This window comes from Gastrolobium bilobum, unplaced genomic scaffold, assembly GCF_033153095.1.
Source record: "Gastrolobium bilobum isolate Gb01-03AN ecotype WA unplaced genomic scaffold, APGP_CSIRO_Gbil_v1 utg755, whole genome shotgun sequence".
Taxonomy (NCBI): domain Eukaryota; kingdom Viridiplantae; phylum Streptophyta; class Magnoliopsida; order Fabales; family Fabaceae; genus Gastrolobium; species Gastrolobium bilobum.
In genome coordinates, this window is record NW_026897541.1 from 216,197 (window position 1) to 240,853 (window position 24,657).

A 24,657-nucleotide genomic window follows, 5' to 3' on the forward strand; every position below is an offset into this window, starting at 1 on the left:
CTTCTCTCTCTCTCTAAACTCTGCATCACACGGCTAAATGACCAAACATTTATCTGCCATGAATCTGAAAAATGCCAGGCACAACATGTAAAGTGATCCAAAACAGCAATATTTGTTTCACCAGGTTTATTTTCATACCTCATTTTCTTGTCTATCTGAAACTTATTAGTACACTTAGATTTATGTCTTGGTCACTCACTAGCTAATGTGTGTTAGAGAGGTTTTGGGGTTGGTAATAAATATTTTATTATAAGGTTTTGACATGGCTTAATTGGTAATATATATTATCATGATAATGGTGATGGTGTAATGAGAAACAGATCCTTTCATTACAGATGGGGAAAAAAGGAGGCAGCTGGTTCTCGTCGGTGAAGAAAGTTTTCAAGTCATCTTCTAAGGACTCGCCGGTGCCGGTGAAGAAGGTGATCCACTCTCCTGTTCTTATCTTGTTTTCAAACGTTTTAGTAGATGATTTAAATGGTACTCTGTTATATTTTTATTTCGTTTTTGCTAAAAGATAGAAGTTTTTTCTTTCTTCTTTTTGGGCTTCAGGTTTATCTGTTTTTTAAAATTGTAGATTTCATTTTGATTGAAGTTCCAAAAATATAACCAAATGCTGATTCAACTCCAATCAAATCTTCATTTATTAATATGCAATTTTTATTATTTTATTTGGAATCCTTAACCAGGTTTATTTAGCCCTGCAGTTAAAGTAAGTCATGAAAATTTCCATCTTATAGGCAATAGCAAACTGGAGTCACTTGGATGGTAATAAGGGGTTATGTTATTTTATATTCTTAAATCATAAACAACTTTGTTGAGTTTGTTCATACATTATGTCGTTAATAACTAATTCACATCGAAATTCTTGGATTAGTCATGAACTTTCTTCAACCTCCAAACCCCGAAAGGAAACAGAAATTGTATACCTGCAGCATAAGTAATGATGGTTGGGAATAGCTCATACTTCGCATGCTGATAAGAACCCTTGTTGTTGGGGTCAGCAGAAAGACAACCGGGATCCCCGCAGAGGCTAGGTATTGTTGTAGGTCTCTGATCTAGTTTAATTTTTTCTTTTCTTAGTAGTTTGGGCTTGGGCCATTAATAGCTTCTGTTAGGATTTTCTAATCCTATTTATATTCTTTTGACTTGTAACGAGTGGCGGTGAAGTGAATATAGTACAGACAAGCTGGATGTAGCCTATATTGGATGAACGAGGATAAATTACCGAGTCAATCTCTCTTCTCTTTTCTCTTTTCTTTTTTCTCTTTTCTCATTTCCGTTTTGTCGATTTTGTGTAATGCTATCATCCCAATCTATTTCTGCCTTACACACTAAAAGCTAAAACCTCCTCCGAAGGTAAGTGCACAGCATGTTATTTGCTTGCTGTAATGTTGTTTTTGTCCTTTTATGTTTTCTCTGTTTTCAGGACCATCAACCCAGCACATCATGCATGTAATTATGTGTGTTTTATGGTCCCATATGATATGATACCAACATGTATATCAAATAAATTTGCTAGTACATCTGTCACATATTTATAACCCATCACATCATTCATCTTGAACAAATAAAACTCTTGATCTTTTTTCATTATGTGATTTTTTCCATATTATTTCTAATCAGATGTTGTTGGGATCTGCTTGGATTTCATTTTCAGAAGGACAACAAGACAGAGAAATTGCAGATTGAAGCGCCAGAGGTGGTATCTTTTGAGCATTTTCCTGCAGTGAGTTCTCCTGAAATCACAAATGAGGATAGTAACACATCAACGCCAGTGACTGAAGATAGAAATCATGCCATTGCCGTTGCAGAAGCAACTGCTGCAGCTGCTGAAGCTGCAGTGGTAGCTGCTCAAGCAGCTGCTAGAGTTGTTAGATTGGCAGGTTATGGACGCCACCCAAGGGAAGAAAGAGCAGCAACACTCATTCAATCATATTACAGAGGCTACCTAGTAAGACCTCATTTGTGTCTCATTTAAGCTTCATCAATCATGTTTTATTGCTTATGATTTTAAGTTAATGTCAGAAGTCAATGGTTCAGTATGACTCATAAATATGCCACCAACTCCCAAACTTTCACATTATATTGCTTGCAGTGCCATGCATGTGGTCCCTTTTATCTTCTTCAGATATTAAAATTTACCTTTTTAACTAATGAACTTGTAGGTTGTAGCTCAATCGGTACCGGCCTAAACATTAAGACTTGGGTGTGGTGATAATGTTTGAGGTTCAATCATCTACCAAGCCACCTATTTTCTCATCCTTGTAACCAAAATAGAAAAATAAACATTACATTTATGAACTTTTGTTTTCCGATTCCATGTTTGATGAGTTGCTCAAAACTAGTCTGAACAAATACTTTCCTTTTATTATTGCTGTGGGATGATAAAGGGTAGTTGGTCCCATTAAGTACTAAGTACTAGCTCCGTGAAAGCTAATTATTATTAATAATTATAATAACTCAATTTGGTTGGTTTGTCAGTTTGTGGGTACCCTTCAATTAGTTGTACCAGACTTGTAGACATCTTACTGAGGCATCCTTTATGATTTGATATTAATATCATCAGGTGGCTATATTTATAAATTATAATATATATTTCGGGAAATACAAGCCGGAGTAAGTAATATAATTTGCAAAAATTTATAAATATAAGTTATTCTTATCTTTGCCTTCAAAAATGCTTGCAATTTTTTGGGGTGTGCTTCAAGCCTGCATTGCGAATTTTTTTTATTTTTTATTTTTATCTTTTTGGTTGAAATTTTATCCTTTTATGACTCTTAAACAACATTGGCCAGTTTTATTTGCTATTTTTGGGTGTTAAAATGTGTAGGCTCGACGTGCACTGCGTGCATTGAAGGGATTAGTGAGGCTGCAAGCACTAGTGAGGGGACATAATGTGCGCAAGCAAGCGCAGATGACAATGCGCTGCATGCAAGCATTAGTTCGAGTGCAGGCAAGAGTAAGAGCTCGCAGACTCCAATTGACTCACGAAAAACTTCACAGGACAGTGGAGGAGCATGATCCAAGAGAACTTGAGAAGCAAGAGCCTAAGCCTATGAGCCCCATGAAAAGGTTAGACATCAATGGTTGGGACAATAGGCGTCAAAGTACCCACAAAGTTAAAGAAAACGATTTGAGGAAGCATGAAGCTGCAATGAAGAGAGAGAGAGCTCTTGCATACGCTTTCAACTACCAGCAGGTTAGTCATTTGTCCTTAATTAGAATGTGTGTTGCTACAATACCTTTGTTATTTTCCTGTTACATGTATCCTTAATCACTATCAGTGTATGAATATTAAACACAATAACAGAATATAGATATGGGAAATGATCATTTCACACTAGTGTCAAATTTTGAAATTTGACACTAAATCCTATTCGTTGATTTCTATCGATCAACTGTTATCATTTATTGGGAATCAAACTTATTAATTAATATTAATTTTCAATAAATGATAACCGTTAGATTGGCGAAAATCAAAAGTTAGGATTTGATGTCAAATTTTGAAATTTGACATCGGTGTCAAAGATTCCTATCCCTGTAGATATAGCTAATGTATGGTAATATACCTAAGAATCTCTCCATGTGTTTAGTTCATTAAATATATATTAATGTATCAAAGTGTTGGTCTCTAGGGAAAAAAAAAAATGGTACCACTGTAATTACACCACTCTAATCCTAGCATAAAGATTTGTTCAATTCCTGCAAAGAACCCACATACATCAATAATCATTATGGAAGAAAAACATAACATTGCCTTCATTTTTCATTCTGAACTATTTTGTTTGCAGCAACAGAATGGTGATGATATGGGAATCAATTATCCTGATGAGCGTGAAAAGGCCCAATGGGGTTGGAACTGGTTGGAGCATTGGATGTCATCACAACCACACCATGTTAAACAGTTGGGGCCACGTGAAACCTCTTATATGACTCTTGCTTCTACAACCTCAACCCCCACCGATAACATGTCTGAGAAGACCGTAGAAATGGACATGGTTGCAACTCCCGGCCCAAGCAACCTCAACATGGGCCTCATGAACCAAGACTTTCTTGAATCAAGCCCAACTTCCAGTAGACACCATCAGAGACCGTCCAGCCCAAGTAGACCTAGCTATATGGCCCCAACCCAGTCTGCGAAGGCCAAACTTCAGGGTCAAGGCCCAGTTAAGCCAAGGGTTTCATCCGTGCCTCAGTGGAACTCATCAACAAAGGGAGGCTCGGTTATTGGGTCGGGCTGTGACTCGTCCAGTTCAGGTGGAGGGAGTGCAGCTTACCAATTTCCAAGGAGCCCGAGCCCAAAATTTAATGGGGTTGGTTCACAATCTAGACGGATTGTGGGTAGCAGCCCAGATTACGCAGAGGATTGGGCCCTTCCACTCGGAGCCCATGGCTGGGCATAATTTCATAATTTGCTTTTTTCTATAACAAAAAAATTTAATCATAATAATTATTATAACAGAGTGTATTGTCTGCTCTGCGTTTGATCATATGGCATGAATTGGTATTTATGTACGGTTTAATAATGTCGTTGATGTCATGAATAATTTTTGAGATTGTAATATCTAGTATGCACATCTTATATTCTGTTTTACTGGTAAGATAATAAGTTTTTAGTTAATTATCTATAGCGTCGGAATACAACAATTAAATGTTAGTCAGTATTTTCGGCCTGGTCACTCCACTAACTGACTCTTCGACATTACTTTTGATCGAGGTGATATGAAAGACATAATTTATGAGTACGAAGCAACTATATTTCAAAAAATTTGATCGTGTCATGTCTGATACTTTTCGACACTTCTTGATATTTTAACACGCGTTGTAGAGACTCAAAAAAGGTTCAAAGGATGCGTTGGGTTGCGTTTTTAGCTCCAACTATTAAATTTGTTGAATTACGATTACTATTTTATTGAGTTTAACATAAATATTTGAGTTATCTTATATTTCTTTGCAAAATTGATGGCTATTATAAGTTTAGTTTTATTTTTTTATTAAGTTATTCATTATTAAATATGAATAGAAGCTGTTTAATGGGGATGGAAATACAAGCGAGATAGACTTAGAGGACGCGTATGATGATATGAATAGAAGATTTGTACGCATAATTAATACACATGAAGTTAAGGAGGCTTTAAAGAGGATGAAGACTAATAAAGCCTTGGGGCCTGATGGTGTCCCTACTGAAGTGTGGAGAGGCATGGGGGATGTGGCAATAAAATGGTTGACCAATCTTTTTAATAAGATTCTCCAGACGAATAAGATGCCTGATGTATGGAGGAAAAGTATGATTGTGCCTATCTACAAAAACAAGGGAGATATACAGAATTGTTCAAACTATAGAGGCATTAAGCTAATGAGTCATACTATGAAGCTGTGGGAGAGGGTTATTGAACATCGCTTGAGAAGAGATACCAAGGTTTCTGTAAATCAATTTGGATTTATGCCAGGAAGATGTACCATGGAAGCCATTTTCTTGATGCGACAACTAATGGAAAGATACCGAGAAAAGAAGAAGGACTTGCATATGGTGTTCATAGACCTTGAGAAAGCATACAATAGGGTTCCAAGGAAAGTTTTATGGTGGGTCCTGGAGAAGAAAAAGGTTCCATTAAAGTATGTAAAGGCAATCAAGGATATGTATGATGGGGCTACTACATGTGTAAAAGCTTGTAACGGATCATCAAGTTATTTTCCTATCACGGTAGGTGTACACCAAGGGTCGGCTCTAAGTCCTTACCTATTTGCCTTAGTTATGGATGAACTAACAAAAGATATTCAAGAGGAAGTGCCATGGTGTATGCTTTTTGCAGACGATATTGTGCTTATTGATGAGAGCAAGGAGGGTGTTAATAGAAAACTTGAATTGTGGAGAAGCACATTGGAATCCAGAGGATTCACATTAAGTCGAAGCAAGACTGAGTATCTGAAGTGTGAGTTTTCTCTAGTACAAGATGAGGACCAAGAACCTGTGCATCTAAATGGTCAAGAGGTACCCAAAAAAAATGCTTTTAAATACTTGGGCTCCATTTTACAAAATGGTGGAGAGATTGATGAGGATGTAAATCACAGAATCAGAGCAGGGTGGATGAAATGGCGTAGTGCATCTGCATTTTTGTGTGACCGCAAAATTCCCCTGAAGTTAAAAGGAAAATTCTATAAAACGGCAGTACGACCGGCAATGCTATATGGAGCGGAATGCTGGCCAGCACATAGGCAACGTGAGCATAAGATGGGAGTAGCAGAGATGAGGATGTTAAGGTGGATGTGTGGGTACACAAGGATGGATAAGATAAGAAATGAAGATATTCGACGAAAGGTCGGAGTAGTACCGGTAGCCGAGAAGATGAGAGAACATAGATTGAGGTGGTTTGGGCACGTGATGAGAAGACCCATGGATGCTCCTGTAAGAACAGAAGTTTGTTACCAAGAACTAAACACAAAAAGAGGCAGAGGTAGGCCGAAGCTTACTTGGGGGAAAGTAGTAAAACAAGATTTAATGGAGTGGGATATAGATTGGCGGACAGTATGTCTTAGAAAGGAATGGAGAAAAGCTATAAGTATGGTGGAGGGTTAGACTCGCTGTTACTCCTATGTTCCAGATGGTCCTTTTTTAGTCCTTTTCCCCTTCATTTCCCCCACTTCTTCTTGTCCCTTTCTTTTTTACTTTTATTTATTTATATATACATATATTTTTATTTCATTTTATTTTATTATTTTATTTGTGTATTTTTATTTATTTATTTATTTATTTATTTATTTATTTTTATTTTATTTTTTTTACTTTTTTTCAACCGTTTTGTATCTTTCATGTGGGTTCATCTACCACCGACCCCAATTAATTTGGGATAAAGGTGTTGTTGATGTTGATGTTGATGTTGATTCATTATTAAATATAATATATACTACATAAATTAAAAATATTATTTAATATCAAAACATGATCTAATGTGTCGAAATTTAACATTTTTAAAAATTAACATGTCAGAGTATCGTGTCGTGTCGTGTACCGTATCGATGCTACATAGATTTAATGCATCAGAAAACCGTTAAATAGTGGTCAATATTTTCCTGTTCATACGTATTTGCAGAAATGTAACAAGCATTCCATTTCTCAGTCACATGTATAGCTCGACATCGGTGTAAGCATTTGGTTCAGCCAATGATAGTAGAAAAGAAGACAAAGCCTTCATGTAACTTGGGCCCTGATTGTAGCTTTTTCATAAGATTTATGGGAACAAATAGTGGGAAACCAACAAAAGTAATAAATATGAATAAGGAATTGCCCATTGGACCATAGAGGAGAATAGGCCTGAAAAAGAATGAAGGCCTTTAGTAGGATTAAAAGGATTAAGGTCCAAAAGCAACATTATTAGCCCATTTAGAACCAAGGTGTGATTGACATTGACGTTAACTTTCTTTCTTTCTTTTTTTGAAAAGGACGACGTTAACTTTAAGTAATCACGAGTTAAGACTTGGAACTATAGTCAATTCTAGTTAGATTTATTTTGGTTATATTCACTTAGTTATAAATTACTCTAGTATGATGAGGTTCCGTGACTTATGTTTACTTGTTGATTGATTTTAGTTATGTTTTTAAATGATTTTACAATTGGGACTCATCCTAGCTCCGAGATTGTGAGTGTGTTGTGAACCGTGGTAGATAGTGTTTTGAGGAGCATTTAGTTCATAGTTCCTGCACTCATGTGAGCTTGGGGCTTGTGTACATATTGAAGACTCGCTTGCAAGCATTGTATAGCATAAGTATTTTTATGTTTGATTTTGGCTATCGTGTTGAAAGAAGATTGGAGAGGATTAAATAATTGTAGATCAGAATTTATCCCGTTCATTACTCAAAAAGATTACCTCATAGTGCCGTGACCGTTGATTATCCTTATCCAGCATTGAGAAATAGTCAAGGTGGGACCATGATCGAGGGCTTTTGAGTCATTTCACAACGAACGTAGAAAAGAAAAACGCGCATGTTCTCGTGAAGAAGAAGCGCCACAGGAGCCTTCCCTTGGTCACGACACAATCACAGTTCGCACTCATTCACTCACGCTTTCTCTCTCTAGACTTATTGACCCATCTCTCTCTTTTTCTCTCTCTATAAAAGCACGCATAAGATAACACACACAACCTACTTCACAAGCTCATCGTAACCATGGGGTCACTGAAGAAGAAGCTCCATCATCATCATGATCATGATGATCGTGGACATGAATCATTATGCTACGACACACCGCCCAAGCTCTCTATTCTACCCTCACGGCCGACCATGCAGCCAGAGGCGCCTACTCCGCCGCCGCGGACGAGGGTATCGGTTCCGTTTAAGTGGGAGGAAGCACCGGGGAAGCCTAGGCCCTGCCACACCCGATCCGAGCCCATGGACAGTGATAGTACTGTTGCTAGAACCTTGGAGTTGCCTCCGAGGTTGCTGTTCTCGGAGACTAATGTTTCCAACAACATGCCTTCTCCAACAACGGTGTTGGATGGGCCTTACGTTGGACGTGCCATGTCTTTTACGTCGTCGTATAGGACCACCCCTAAGGACACATGGAATTCCAATTTTGGGTCTAGCAGGTGGGGCGGATTGAAGAAGAGCAACAGGGTTGGTCGTGAGGGTAGTTTTGACTTTTCAAATTGGACTGAAGATGGTGCTAGTAAGGTGAAGATCACAAGAGTTAGGAGAAGAGGAAGCTTCTTGAGTCTCTCTGATGGAAGTTCACACTTGTGGGTATGTCCCATTTTCCTATTTGAATGTCTTATGCATGCTTTGAGTCTATGAACAAATCAAACACCACTTTTTATTAATTTTAAAAGGAAAGAACAGTCAAAACTAAAACTTTTTTGTTTTTCTTTTATGGAATAGCTGTCATTCATGCAAATTCTGTGTTTATTGGTATAAAATTTCTCAGATGGGTGATGAAATTGGAAACAAAATAATTGTGTTCGTTTCAATATGACATTCCATCCTTTTCAAATCACGGATACAATGATAACAAAAAAGATATTTATTTAAAATAAAAATTCTTGTTAGTTTATAAGCAAAAATTTACAAATTTTTGCAAATTATATGTACTTCCAAGAGTACTTAATGTAATTAAGAGTTTGTAAATAAATAATTTGCAAATATAACCTTCCAAAATTCTTATTTGCAAATAATTTATATTTTTTTGTCTCTATTATATACAAACCCTCTCCTTTTCAAAGTCAAAGCTTTTTATAAAATTAAATAAGGATAAAGGATTTCTTCAATCAATCGAGATAAGTTATCATTAGTGAGTCAAAACGACGTCGTTTTGGGATGAAAATCAAGTTATTTTTGTAATTATATTATATTGCAAGGTTGTATTAATTTTTATCATTATAATTTTTTAATCTTATAACCCAAAACGACGTCGTTTTGAGTTTACTGTAAATAACTTTATCTCCTATTACCGAAAAAATAATTTTCCCATCAAATAAATAATCATCATTTCTGTTACCAAAAAAAAATAAAAAATCATCATTTCATTTAAAAGATGCAAGCTCGATTGTTTTACCCCTAAAGCGTTCATCAACATTGTCCTAATAATATTGGTCTTTGCATTAAGCCACAAAGTCTAAATAAAAATTTGTTCCTTTTCATTCTCTTTTTCAGAAAAAGTTGCACTTCTTTAATTCTAACAAAACATGTTACCCTTCCTTTCTATTATTAAAATTATTAAAACACTCAAGCGGCATTAACATGTTAGAACCGAAAAGCTAGACTTTAATAGATAGCTACCGAGAAAGCACTGCTTTTGCTGTGACTTTCGGTGTTTGTTTCGTATTCGTTTCGTCATTTATTTGGTTGGGTTCTTATCTTAATGACTTATTATGAAGTAATTTCATAACTGCAGGCAAGCATTTATGAAAGCTTAAAGCAAGTGGTCCCTTGGAGCCGCAGGCAAGAAAGGCAGAGAAAATGGGCACCAAAAATTGACACCGTTTGATCTTTAACCAATCAAACGTTAGAGTCGTCTATCACACCATTAACGTACCACTTTTTTCTTTTTTTTTTAAATTACCGTACCACTTCTATTTGTACAGGAGCAAGAATATAAAGGTGACACAAATATATATTCCTCTTATTTATAAAGAAATTCTAGGTCATGATGCAAATATGGTTTCATGCGAAAGATAACTTGTTCAAGTGAATCCTCTCATAGTGAATTATACATCTTAAGTATTAATTTCTTAGATTAGATTATGCCATTGTGTTTCAAATTTAATAATTACAAAGTTACTTGATCGCTAATTGTGTTGAATTGGATCCTCTAAAGTTCACTTTTTAAATACTAAGGGTGCAGTTTGTAATTCAATGGCCAATCTTCATTAACACATACTTGTTTTCAAATTTTTATAATACTTTTAATGGTTGAAATATTGCAGTTTGAAAAAGTTGTAAAAGATTTTGATACAATTAAGTTTATATTAAATTATTTATGGATATTGACCATAACATCATAGGGTAAATCTTTGGAGCAATGATAAGTTAAGTTACTCCTTTATAACCGGGACCTAATGTGTTTGGGTTATAAAAATTTAAGGGTAAATTATATGTGAGTGTAAATAGGTTGCACTAGACTTTGTTAAGGTTAAGCATAAATTTTTCAGCCGCCTTCTAGACATATCAAAAATCACTGAAAACAACTAAAATATTATTACGTTATTATTCATATATAATTATTTAATTTTATTTAAAATAAATAATATTATAAAAAAATTATATCTAAAAATATTCTATTTCATTGAGGAGGTGTTTGGTAGAGGAGAATTTTTTTTTTATCCAGAAATCTCAATTTTCAGAAATATAATGAAAATATTCAGTTTACGATAATATCCAAAAATTTAAAATTTAGAAAAATTTAATTTTTCGAGAATCCTGTAAAATGTCGTGTACCAAACGGCCCCTGAATGTATTCAAACCCCATGACTTATTTTCACCTCTAGTGACATACAATTAACTGCAATTAGCTTGATCTCAATTAAACTCTTTTAAGTATACTAAGTATAGAGGTTACGAAAAATTCCCAATATTTGATCAAAATCGTCCATGCGTCTGAGCCTCCCTCAAATCCATTACCTTTATCTAAATACCCTTTTTTAATTTTTTGGGAAACGTTAGAAAAAAAAAAGTTTTTCATATAAGCAACTCGGCGCGCCATCCACAAGTCATAGTGCATCGGTCAAACCCATTAAAGCTACCATTGTAGATCCTCAGTCTCGAAATCGTGACGCTCCAACCACCGTGTAAAAATTATTTATGGGTCTTTACTTTTTAGTTTCAACTGTTGGGTGAGATAACTCAAGTGCCGCACAGTTGGTTGCTCAGGGATTGAGTAAGGTGAGGATAACAATTATGCTTCGAGTTCCACCAAGTGCTATATTTGGGATGGACAAAAAAATACTATAATCTCATACTATGACTCTGAACTTCGAATTAGTTTCATAGACAATTCAAAAAGTCAAATTAGTAAGATACCGAGGAGTCTGATTCGCTTTAAAGAGTTAATTAAAATTAGTTATAAAAAAAAAAAAACTAGTAGGTGATATGATTGTTTATCATAGTATCCGAGTTTTAGTGATTAAAGGATTACAAGTTTGATCCTCATTGTTTTCTACTTTCAACTAGAATTAAATCCTTACAAGGTAAAACCAGAAAAAAAAAAAGCAAGTTTGTGCAATATTCATGAAAAATATATTAAAAAAATATAATATAAAACTCATTCACGGGTCTTCAAACAACTATCTTTTCCGCAAACCTTGGGGGTGTTTGGTTCAAGTTTTTGGAGAGGATTACCGGTAATCCTTCTTTGGTAAATGTAATTACCACGTTTGGTAGAAGGAATAAATTACGATTCCCGGATATCCAAGGATTACCGGTAATTTGATTTATAAAGAAAAGTCACTATTCAGATTACCAAAAATAATATGGTAATTCGAAATACCAATCAGAATACCAAGTAAAGGGAAAGCACAACAATAAATTTTGAGACAAAAATACTCCAATACACATAAAAATCTAGACCCAATCTATCAATTACAAAAGTAAAAATAGTTTGGGGTTATTTTTGTAAAATAACCTCATATTCCAAGTCATATTTCGTTCTAAACCAAATATGGAATCAGTAATTTTTACCCAGTATTCCCGGTAATATTTTGGCGAACCAAACACATCTTTCGTAAGATTCCAAGTAAACTCAATTTCTACTGAATTCCCATTAATCATGATTCCCGATCACCAAAAAATTTCTCTTGTACCAAACACACCTACTAAAGACTAGCCACACACCCATGGTCGTCCTGAATCCTGGTCGATTCCACCAATTCTAGTGGAATTAAGTTAATAAAAAATAGGTGGAAAAAAAAATATGTAATATCCACATTTTAAATTCAAAAAGCTTTTGTATTAGTAGAGCCTTTACTTCTTAGCTTAAACTAATATATGAAATGATTGCTTATCTCCTCAATTATTGCTCCTCCTTCGGACAACTATCGTTCGGCAAACTCTTGTATATGAGTAAATTTTTGGTGCAGCGCAACACTGAGACTCATGTAATCGATCAATGAAAACATCACACATCAACCAACACAAATCAAAGAAGAGAATATTGATTGATCTGTGATGCTCTTATTGATTAAGTACACTAAATTTTCAGTGCAACTGTTACACAAAATATTTTTCCCTCGCACACTCATGGTCTTGCGTTGCAGCCCGGTCAATATCTGTGGAATTAAAAAAAAATTCCTTCCCTCTGCCATTGTGACAAGCTCTAACCATCATATATTTATACGTCTTTTTTTTTTCTACCTTCACAATTTTTTTCGTTATTTTTTATTTTATTTTTTTCTAATTTTATCAAATTGGTCTATAAAAAAATTATTGTTTTTATGTTATAGGAAATAATTTTATCTCTAATTATCTCTTACATATATATAAAAGAGTGTGAAGTCTATGTTTTCTTCAACATAATTAATTTTAGAAAACAATTAAATAAAACAAAATTGAAACTATGATATGAAATTTCAGTCCTATTTCTATAGGAGCAATATAATTTAAAATTATTCGCAAAATTTTCTTTCGCAGATTTTTAATATAGTTACATATTTAAAATTTGAACTTGGAATTAGGGTTTAGAAAAATTGGTGCACTTATTTGGTGGTATGGATTGATTTTTCTTCCTCACAAAATATGAATCATTACATAAATGAGTTTGGTGTTTGTCATTTTAAATGACATAAGTTATATCATTTTAAGAGAGAGATAGACACAAGAAATAAAAATCATAAGAGAGAGAAAGTGAATAATTTTTTTTAATTTAAATTTTAAATAATTTTTTTTTGTGTGTTTATCTCTTTTTTAAAATGACATAACTTTATATCATTTAAAATGACAAATATTTTTCCCAAAATCATAAATAAATTGTTTAGGACAATTTATTCATTAACTATTTTTTTTTGGACATTACAGGGAATCGAACCGCACACCTAATACACCCTAAACACACCAAACACCACTAAGCTATCCCTAGTGGTGCATTCATTAACTATTTCATCTAATCAGCAACCATCGAAGGTGTTGGATGTGTCTGTTGGCAATGGGCTATAATATTAAGGCCCTGGGAAAATTGCTCAAGTTTCATTGGCGAATTTGGGCATACGATCTGTTCAGTTTTTTTCTTAGATTTGGGCTTATATAATATTCTGTTATTTTTTTAGAGAAAAAAATAAACTGTTAAGCCCAGATAATATTATGCAGCCCCTGTGGGTCGGTCCCATATTTGTGTTCACCGACATGAGTCTTGGTTATAAATGGATACGAGTCTTTATCGCTTAGTGTGCTGACTCGGGGTGAGGGATTAATCTCATAGCTATCGGTTGTGGGGATACCCGGATGTAATCCAAAAAAAAACTAAAACAACTAAATGAAAAATGGGATTTGCATTTGTCATTTAACATGACACAACAAACTTTTCTACACACATAATATTTTGTGGGACCCACACTTTTTGAAGAAAAAAAGAAAATTACGGTATGTAAAACGAATCTCTATAACATTACAGAATCACTTTTCTTACAACATAACTCTTATAAAACCAAGAAAAATTATCATCAAATAAGTATTTAGCATTTATTTAGAAGAACGGAAAATGAAAGCAGAAGATTTGATCACGTAAATTATGCCTAAAACTTTATTTGATAAGACAAATTAAAATGTGAGTACAACCACTTTTTATATTATACAATTTTTATTATTTGGTTACAATAATTTCTACGAAGAAAATAAATATAAGAACGTGGGAATTATATAATTATTTTCTTTCATTTTGGTATAAAAATTGTCTATATAAGAAAATTATTAATTAAATATGCGGACCTTTATCTAATTTGATTTTAAGTGTTTCTTTTAAAAAGAAGTATCGTATTACTTTTTAAAAAATTATAGTTATATTTGACATGTTACAAATCGAATGTAAATGTTACATATCAACTAATAAGAATTTAAAATTTATAAGAATTACAAATTTTTATTATTTAATCCATGACTTTTATTATCTTTTAATGTTATTTTAATACCAAATAAATCCCTTAATTTTATGAAGTTGTACTGAGATATTAAATTTTATTGAGTTTGACCTATGAGCTGTCAAATCCATGGACATAAAAAGAAAAAGCCACTCATTAACCAAAAACCGAAAAGATAAATCAATGGAGCATTCTACGGGACCTACGACGCACTCTGCCACAAATTACGCCGCGGATTATCCCGTGATGATATGAATAAAGTAAATTTATTTTTTTATTAGTTAATATCAATTTTTAATACAATAACGGATATGGAAATCTCGTAGTAAAGTCCATGGCCTTGACTTTTTTAGTTAAAGGGAAGACGTGTTTGTGAAAGGTGATGTGAGATCTGAGAAGAGATCATCACCAAGAAATTAGCACCTTCAAGATGTCTATTGCCTTTGATTTCACCAATTCTCCAACAATAGTGTACATATATACCATTATCTGTATACGTTCCTCAAAGATGAAGTTACGATAACAATAAGAATTTTTCTTTTAATTTTGAGAATTCTATACATAATCAGTTAACTTATTGTTTCTTGTTATATTATAAATTATTTTAATTTAAAATCATTGTATGAATATCATTTTGTTTTTACAAATTATTTCAAGATTTAGTCAAATGATAAAGATATTCTCTCATATTTAATATATAGCAAATTAGATAAATGAAATGAGGAGGGATCTTTTTTTTGTGGAGGTTACAAGGAATTGAACACAACACCCTACACTAGACACACTCCTAACACACACACCCCACACCACTAGGCTAACCCTAGTGGTATGAGGAGGGATCTTTTGATTGCAATGTAAAATTAAATTTTCTATATCATTTATTGATTTTCATCTTGATTGCAATGTAAAATTAAATTTTCTATATCATTTATTGATTTTCATCTATATAAAGATTGTAGTTTATTGAATTATATCAATTAATTAATTGTTAATTCTAAATAATTTATAGCTTCTAGATAAACGAAAATCAACAACCGAGATGAGAAGTAAGACTTATTAGTCTTATATTGGAGTTAAAAGATTGTTATTCAAATTAAATATATAAGTAAAAAAAAATTATCTAAGGGATAGTAAGCTCCAAGGTTGAATTTATCTAAGGACCTACTGTTGGGCTTCCTCCTTCAATGCTAAGCCCAAACCCATTTGAGGGGTTTCCTAAAAACCCTAACCCTAATTTCCACCTCCTCTATATATACTCATTAGTTGAGGGTAGAGGCTAGGTCAGATTTGAGAGAACAAATTTGAGAGAATTATTTGATTGTTTGAGCAAGGCTTTATGCTTTGCATTTGAAAGATCTCTAGAGAGAGAGTTTGAGTGAAACATCTCTAGGGTAGTTTGATTATCACCATTGTTGGAGAGGTTGAGCTAACCACCACATTGGTGTATTTGATTATTTGTAACCATTATTTTCATAGTGGATTTTTGATCTGGACTAGGTCCCGTGGGTTTTTACTTCTTCATTGGAGAAGGTTTTCCCACGTTAAATCTGGTTGTGTTCTTCTTCTCTCTCTCTTGTTTTCATTTTGATTTTTCCGCTGCGCTACCTGACCTGGTGAAGTTCAGGCCGAGGTATTGCCGAGATCCGAGATCAGGATCTTGTTGATTGACTTCCGCACAAAAGGCCCCTGAGCCGATCTGAGGGAACCGAGTTTTCCCAACAGTGGTATCAGAGCCCGAGTTCGACGGGTTCTAAAGGAGACGAGATGGAGACCAGTGGCATAACTCGTGATGGAGATATGTTCAAGTTGACCGCAGACAACTTCACTTATTGGAGACCGATGATGGAAGATCATCTCTACTGCAAAGATCTGCATGAGCCCATTATCCTTGATGAGAGACCGGCAGGAAAAACTGATAAGGAGTGGGAGATCCTGAGTCGGAAGGCGGTAGCCACGATCAGGAAATATATTGATAAAAGCCTCTTTGAGCACGTGTCCGAATTCACGAACGCGTATGAGTTGTGGACGAAGCTAGAGTCCATGATTCAGAAGAAGACTCCCAGGAACAAAGCACACCTGGTTCGCCGACTTGTTAAGCTTGAATACAAGGACGACATGAGCATGATTGAACACCTGAACACCTACAAAGGTATTGTGAATCAGCTGACAAAGGCTGATATGAAAATTGATGAAGAATTGCAGGCATTGCTGCTGTTGAGCTCTCTGCCAGAAAGCTGGGATACTCTGGTGGTGACCCTGAATAACTCGACTCCAGATGGAAAATTGAAGATGGATGTCGTGACAGACAGCCTCCTGGGCGAAGAATCCAGGAGAAGAGAACGAGGTACTTCGAGTACGTCTGAGGCCAATGTTGCTGAGAACAAAGGGAAATCTGACTCCCGGGGTAGAAGCAAAAGCCGGGGTAGAGGTCGTGATAGACGAGACAAGTCCAGAGGTTAGTCAAAGCCGAAATATGAGTTGAAGTGTTTCTACTGTGGAAAGACAGGCCATAAGAAGCCAGACTGCTGGACCCTACAGAATGATGAGAAGAACGGCTCTGTGAAGCCGGATCAGATTATTCCCAAGAAGAGGGAAGACAAGAGCACCACTGCGGTGGCTGCAAACCCTGATGCTGAGATATTCCTCCTTGGTGAGGATAATTATTTGAATGTTGCTTATGATGACTGCACCTGGAATGTTGACTCCGGTGCCTCCTTCCACGTTACTCCACACAAAGGTTTTTTCTCCTCTTATCGAGGTGGTGATTTTGGAGTCGTGAAGATGGGAAATCAGGTGACCAGCAAGATTGTTGGTGTCGGTGATGTAACTCTGACCACAGATGTCGGATGCCGACTTATGTTAAAGATGTAAGGCATGTTCCTGACATGCGTTTGAACCTAATCTCGGTAGGCAAACTTGATGATGCCGGGTTAGTGAACTACTTCGGTAGACTGAGATGGAAGCTGGCCAAGGGAAACTTGGTCGTGGCCCGAGGTAAGAAGGAAGGCTCCTTGTACGTGATGCAAGGAAAAATCAATGGCGGAGAAGCCAATTCTGTTCGAGATGAACCTAGCTTGGAGCTATGGCATAAGCGCCTCGGCCACATGAGCGAGAAAGGGCTACAGATCCTGAACAAAAAAGGATTATTGTCCGGGTTGAAAGGCCAAGCGTTGGAGAGTTGCACGCACTGCCTAGCTGGAAAACAGCACCGGGTTTCCTTTGCGAGACCGGATCAACCAAGAAGACGAAGGAATATTCTTGACCTCGTCCATACTGATGTTTGCTCCATGTCGGAGAAATCTCTTGGAGGAGCTCAGTACTTTGTTTCATTTATTGATGACCATTCCCGCAAAGTGTGGGTATATTTGTTGAAGACTAAAGACCAGGTACTCCAATCCTTTAAAGAATTCCATGCTATGGTTGAAAGGGAGACTGGCAAGAAATTGAAGGTGGTCCGATCTGACAATGGTGGTGAGTATTGCGGCCCATTTGATGCATACTGCAGAACGACCGGGATTCGACTTGAGAAGACGCCCCCCAAGACTCCACAGTTGAATGGACTTGCTGAGAGGATGAACAGAACTATTGAAGAGAAGGTCCGAAGCATGTTATCCAATGTCGGATTGCCGAAATCATTCTGGGGAGAAGCCGTCAAAACTGCTGTTGACTTGATCAACCTCTCACCATCACGGCCACTTGAAGGAGAAATTCCAGAAGAAGTCTGGACAGGTCAGAAAGCGGACTACAATCAACTGAAAGTGTTTGGATGCCGAGCTTTCGTGCATATCCCTAAAGATGAAAGGGCCAAACTTGATGCAAAGACAAAAGAATGCATCTATCTTGGATCGCCGAGATGTGAGTTCGGGTTCCGACTTTGGGATCCAATCAATAAGAAGATTGTGAGAAGCCGAGATGTGATCTTTCATGAGCATGAGAACATTCATGACATCTCGAAGCCCAAAGTCTGTGTTACTGTCAGACGTGAAGAACCCATCCCTCCTGTCCGAGCTGAAGCAGGGGGAGAAAATCAAGAAAATGATGATCAGCAACAAGCTGAAGATGACAAAGACATTGAGGTCCGAGTTGATGATGAGATCCGGGATGAGAATGATGAACCGGGTTCTCAAGCTGAAGAACAACCGAGATATCCAACTCGAGAAAGAAGACCTTCTACGAGATACCCATCTGATGAATACACTGTTGTTGCTGAAGACGGTGAGCCTCAGAGTTATGATGAGGCTATGATGAGCTCAGAGAAAGAAGAATGGGAAAAGGCAATGCAAGACGAGATGAAGTCTCTGCACGAGAATCAAACTTATGAGCTGACTGAGTTTCCAAAAGGAAGACGAGCTCTGAAAAACAAATGGGTCTACAAGATTAAGAATGAAGAGAACGGGTAAAAGCCGAGATACAAAGCCCGGATTGTAGTGAAAAGCTGCAATCAGAAGAAAGGAGTAGACTTTGAGGAGATTTTTTCTCCTGTGGTGAAAATGACCTCGGTCCGAACCGTATTAGCCATGGCGGCTTCAATGGACCTCGAGGTAGAACAAATGGACATGAAGACGGCATTCCTTCACGGTGACTTAGAAGAAGAAATATATATGGAGCAACTTGAAGGATTTCAAGCTCCAGACCAAGAAGACTTGGTATGTCGATTGAAAAAGAGCCTTTATGGCTTGAAGCAAGCACCTCGGCAGTGGTACAAAAAGTTTGAATCATTCGTGACTGATCATAAGTTTGAAAAGACAGATGCCGACCACTGCGTATTTGTGAAGAGGTATGAGGCCGGAGATTTTCTGATTTTGTTGTTATATGTTGACGACATGCTTATTGTAGGGAAAGATAAATCGAGGATAGCCGCCCTGAAAAAGGCATTGAGCTCGTCCTTCGCAATGAAGGACCTCGGCCCTGCAAAGCAGATACTCGGAATCAAGATTACCCGAGATAGACAGAAGAAGCTACTGTGGCTGAGTCAAGAGAAATATATTGAGAAGATTTTGAAGAGATTCAGCATGGACAAAGCCAAAACAGTGAGCACCCCCCTAGCCGGACACATAAAGCTGAACCAAAAGCAATGTCCGAGATCTGATGAAGACAAAGATGAGATGATGAAGGTCCCTTACCAATCCGCCGTCGGAAGCTTGATGTATGCACTAGACCCGACTTGGCGTATGCTGTTGGAATGGTAAGCCGGTATTTGTCAAACCCCGGCAAAGAGCACTGGGAAGCAGTGAAGTGGATCTTCAAGTACCTCCGAGGTACGACCGACTTATGTCTCCGATTTGGAGAAGGCAAAGCCGAGTTGCAAGGCTACTCGGATTCTGATTTAGGGGGAGATTTCGACTCGAGGAAGTCGACGACGGGATACATGATGAGATTTGTCGGAGGAGTTGTCTCTTGGCAATCAAGACTTCAGAAATGTGTTGCACTATCTACAACTGAGGCTGAGTACATTGCCGCTACTGAGGCAAGCAAAGAGATGCTGTGGATGAAGAAGTTCCTCATGGAACTCGGCCATGATCAAGACAAGTACGAGCTGGGTTGTGACAATCAAAGCGCAATCCATCTTGCGAAGAATTCAACCTATCACTCCTGCACTAAGCATATTGATGTGAGGTATCACTGGATCCGGGATGTGGTGGAAGGTGGAGAGCTCGAACTCGTCAAGGTGCACACTGACCAAAATTGGTCCGACATGATGACAAAGCCGGTTCCAACAAGAAAATTTGAAGACTGCTGTGAAGGAGCCGGGTTGATGCTGAAGCCGTCGCATTGAAGTCGGAGGGGGAGATTTGTTGGGCTTCCTCCTTCAATGCTAAGCCCAAGCCCATTTGAGGGGTTTCCTAAAAACCCTAACCCTAATTTCCACCTCCTCTATATATACTCATTAGTTGAGGGTGGAGGCTAGGTCAGATTTGAGAGAACAAATTTGAGAGAATTATTTGATTGTTTGAGCAAGGCTTTATGCTTTGCATTTGAAAGATCTCTAGAGAGAGAGTTTGAGTGAAACATCTCTAGGGTATTTTGATTATCACCATTGTTGGAGAGGTTGAGCTAACCACCACATTGGTGTATTTGATTATTTGTAACCATTATTTTCATAGTGGATTTTTGATCTGGACTAGGTCCCGTGGGTTTTTACTTCTTCATTGGAGAAGGTTTTCCCACGTTAAATCTGGTTGTGTTCTTCTTCTCTCTCTCCTGTTTTCATTTTGATTTTTCCGCTGCGCTACTTGACCTGGTGAAGTTCAGGCCGAGGTATTGCCGAGATCCGAGATCAGGATCTTGTTGATTGACTTCCGCACAAAAGGCCCCTGAGCCGATCTGAGGGAACCGAATTTTCCCAACACCTACCTATGAAGATTTAGAAAAACCATTTAAGTAGATTAACAAAATAATACTTGAAAGAAACTTTTTATTGTTCACTATATATATATATATATATATATATATATATATATATATATATATTCCTTTGAGAGTTTAGATTGTGTATATATAAACACTTATAACATCCTTTATCAAATTAAATGAAAGATTCATAAAGAATTTTTTATGTTGTAATTTGAAGAGACCAGTGTGTAAAAAAAAAAAAAATCATCTGTGTACAGAATTTTTGTTGTTGTACATGCCTACAATTGTTAGAGTAGAAGAAAAACTATTGTGCACAATTGAGCAGAGAGATACATGTGAATAAGTAGCAAAATGAATTAAGCTGTTAATTTTTAATAGTACTGACAGATATATAATAGAATATGGCTGGGGGTTAATTCTTTTATTTAGTTAACATTATTTCATTGAAGTTCATAAATGAATAAAGAGAAAGACATTCCCCCGCTTTGCTTAAAGTGTCAAGGGTCTTTGTTTAGGTTAGGACCAAGAAACTTGCGTGCCTTTCAAGGGTGTGAAGGAGTGTGTGAGTAATTGGGACCCTCCTCATGTGTCTATGTCCCATTTACCTGTGATATTCAATCTGATTTCTGATGATTCAGATGAAACTATCAATTTTCATATCAAGTGGAGTCTGACTTGGTTCCACCACAAATACACTATAAATACAATAGGCCTTCTCCCCAAACCATTCAAATGTGGCATTGAACTTGATGTTTTTTTATTTTATATTCATGATATATTATCGTTTGCAAGTCCAAGTCGAGGTCCATTATTTAACTGGACAAGTTATTAATTTTTTCTTTTAGCATTCATTTGCTATAATACAAGAAAATATCGTTTGACGATAAAACAAATGTTAATCATACATCATCATATCTCGTAGAGTTAGGATATATGTGTGTGTGAAAATAACATAAAATTCATTATAATTAAAAGTAACATGTGTCTGAGTGAAGATATTTTTTATGTCAAATGATTTATTATTTGCATGATTCCTGTCCCCTCAATCCCACGTCCGGCAGTTTTCAAGAAAAGAAGTCAAAAAGGTAAAAATAAATCATAGCATATGCTACTTATTCCTTTTCCAGAGATCAACCAAGCCAACCACAAAATTGAAGAAAATATAAAAATTGACAGAAAAGTAATAAAAAAAAGGACCCATTAGGATGACAATGATGAGAAGTGGCCACCACTGCCCGGTTTCTGCTTCCCAAAACAGATGGACTCTTTTGTTCTTACATAATTATTAAAGGAAACAAAAAAAAAAAAAATCGACAATTTTGAGCAATGGCGAAGCTAGATTTTTTTAGGGGTAAAATTACATCTATGTTAAAATTTATAATTAAAATAAAAATGATATAATTAAATATAAATATTCATAATATAAAAATCATACTATATAAATTATAATACAATATAATATGATATCAATAAAAATAAGAAAAATGTTATATTTACAAATTTTTTGTTTACAAACTACATTATATCTCATACTTTAATCAAGAGTGTATCACGATCATAATTAATATAGTTTGTAAAAAAAAATTATAACCGATCTTTCCCCATATTCATATTTAGGAAGAGTGGTCATTTTGTCACTGTTCCCAATTTTTTTTACCTATATGTCATGCCAACAACGTTATTTACCACACTGCCACGCGTTGAAGTTCGCAACCACTGATAACGAACTTGGTAGCCAATAATTTTTTGACACTTGACACACTTTTGCATAAAAAGCTCACTGCCACATGTCCAAGTTCACTACGACTGGTAGCGAACTTGGTAGCCAATGATTCTGTGACACGTAACACATTTTCACCGAAAAAGTTGACTGAACAAAGTTCGCTACTAGTGGTAGGGAATTCGTGTGCTACGTGGCACAATCTCGTTGCCAATCAGAATTAATGTACCAATCACAATCTAAAAAAGAAGAAGAAAAATGACTATTTAATTAATGTATTAATCACAATTAATGTACCAATCACAATTAATGTACCAATCACCAATCACAATTAATGTATCAATTACCAACCACAATTAATTATCAATTACCAATCACAATTAATGTATCAATGACGAATCATAATTAATGTACCAATCACAATTAATTTTGATTGATACATTAATTGTGATTGGTGATTGGTATATTAATTGTTTATGATATCATTGTTACAAATTCAAACGATATTTGTGAGAGATAAAATATGTCAAATGAGGTGTCATTGGGTAGATCTCGAAAAGTTATATGAAATAAAATAAAAAATATCTGGTTTGGATATACGAATCAAAAGTTATGCCCCTCCGAAGTGATTGGTGATTGGTACATTAGTTGTGATTGGTACAATCAAAAGTTAATCCTATTTGTACGCTAATTGTGATTGATACATTAATTGTGATTACTAATCGACACATTAATTTTGATTGGCACATTAATTAAATTGCCATTTTTTTAATTTTTTGTGTTTTATTGTGATTGATATATTAATTGTGATTGCTAATTGGCACATTAATTTTGATTGGCACATTAATTAAATTGCCATTTTCCTTCATTTTCTGTGTTTTATTGTGATTGATACATTAATTCTGATTGTGCCACGTGACACGTAGTTCGCTTGGACCTTCAGCGAACTTGCTGCATGTCAGACACGTGGCACACCTAGTTCGTTGCATGTGGCAGCGAACTTCTCCAATGTGTCAGCATTTATTGTAACATAGTTCGCTATTGGTAATAGCAAACTTCTTCTCCACCAGAAACGTGTCACGTCAGCATTCGCTATTGGTAATAGCAAACTTCTTCTCCACCAGAAACGTGTCACGTCAGCAAACGAAGTTCGTTGGGCACTATAACGAACTTGCCTACGTGACATATTGAGAAATAACATTGTTCGCGTGATATTTAGGTAAAAAAGATTGAGAACTGGTGTCATTTTGGTCACAGTTGCTCATATTTAATAGTTGATTCCGAAAGTCAAGGGGAGATCTCTCGCTCCACCACTGTTTTTGAGTATGCCCTGGCTGGCCTATATCTCAACGTGCTTTCCTATTAGTTACCACGTTGCTTTCTTTTTTCCTCTCTTAACTCTGCAACTGTAGTAGTTTGTACACTTTGTAGTAGTTGCCTTGTTGAAAACTCTTGGGTGTCACTTTCCTTTGGCTTAGTCAATAATCGAGTACCAAACAATTCTGGTGAGTGTTGGAGTGAAGGGTGGTCCACAACGTGCTCTCTTTGACACTTTTCTCGTCATTTGGTTTCAAATGGGAAGTGGGTTTAAGCTCTCTCGTTGTATTTCCATCTGAACTAAACTAAAGACCAAGAAGCTCAGGGAAAAGGACTACCAGGTTGGTTTCTGCATTTTCCTTGTTACCTTCTCTATTTGAAGTAAACAACTGGGTTGCTTGTAATTTTGTTTTTTGGGAGCTGCTAGAAGAAGAGTTAGTTAATTGATGCAGGAAAAGTAACCACCTTTACTTACTCAAGTCTGTTGCCTTAACTTGGTTTAATTGGGGTGGAGTGCTTTTGAATTTTTAGAATCCTATGCAGAAGAAACCAGTAACTAACTCTTTATCATATTATTTGTTAGTGAAGTGGCTGTCTCATTCTTTATCTGTCTTCCAATATAACTGTTGTTGTCATTGGACATTGTATCAACTATCAAGGGCTTTTAGTTTTTAGTTTTGACTATGTTGGCCTAAGAGGTTACTGATTTT

General features: G+C 36.1%; 2 protein-coding genes across 3 annotated transcripts; both read left to right on the forward strand.

Annotated features, from left to right (window-relative positions):
* LOC133307888 (protein IQ-DOMAIN 21-like) lies at positions 1–4,538 on the forward strand. 2 transcript variants are annotated; one of them, XM_061508447.1, is made up of 5 exons: positions 1–124; positions 336–422; positions 1,661–1,954; positions 2,834–3,202; positions 3,795–4,538. In XM_061508447.1, exons 2-5 carry the CDS (start codon positions 336–338, stop codon positions 4,404–4,406), a joined length of 1,362 nt encoding a protein of 453 aa, XP_061364431.1. In that variant the 5' UTR covers positions 1–124; the 3' UTR covers positions 4,407–4,538. The 2 variants fall into 2 exon arrangements, with proteins under 2 accessions (XP_061364431.1, XP_061364432.1); XM_061508448.1 differs by having other exon boundaries at positions 9–124; positions 1,664–1,954.
* Positions 4,539–8,024: 3,486 nt separating this feature from the next.
* On the forward strand, positions 8,025–10,226 carry LOC133307891 (uncharacterized protein At4g00950-like). The gene is made up of 2 exons (XM_061508454.1): positions 8,025–8,740; positions 9,888–10,226. The coding sequence occupies exons 1-2, from the start codon at positions 8,168–8,170 to the stop codon at positions 9,978–9,980; spliced, it is 666 nt and encodes a 221-aa protein (XP_061364438.1). The 5' UTR covers positions 8,025–8,167; the 3' UTR covers positions 9,981–10,226.
* The last annotated feature ends 14,431 nt before the right edge of the window (positions 10,227–24,657 follow it).

Bases quoted from the DNA above. Each gene is read 5' to 3' on its own strand.
- LOC133307888 (XM_061508447.1), top strand. From the start codon at position 336: ATGGGGAAAAAAGGAGGCAGCTGGTTCTCGTCGGTGAAGAAAGTTTTC. The intron at 1,955-2,833 runs GTAAGACCTCAT...TAAAATGTGTAG, and splicing joins CATATTACAGAGGCTACCTA to GCTCGACGTGCACTGCGTGC. The intron at 3,203-3,794 runs GTTAGTCATTTG...TTTTGTTTGCAG, and splicing joins ACGCTTTCAACTACCAGCAG to CAACAGAATGGTGATGATAT.
- LOC133307891 (XM_061508454.1), top strand. From the start codon at position 8,168: ATGGGGTCACTGAAGAAGAAGCTCCATCATCATCATGATCATGATGAT. The intron at 8,741-9,887 runs GTATGTCCCATT...TCATAACTGCAG, and splicing joins ATGGAAGTTCACACTTGTGG to GCAAGCATTTATGAAAGCTT.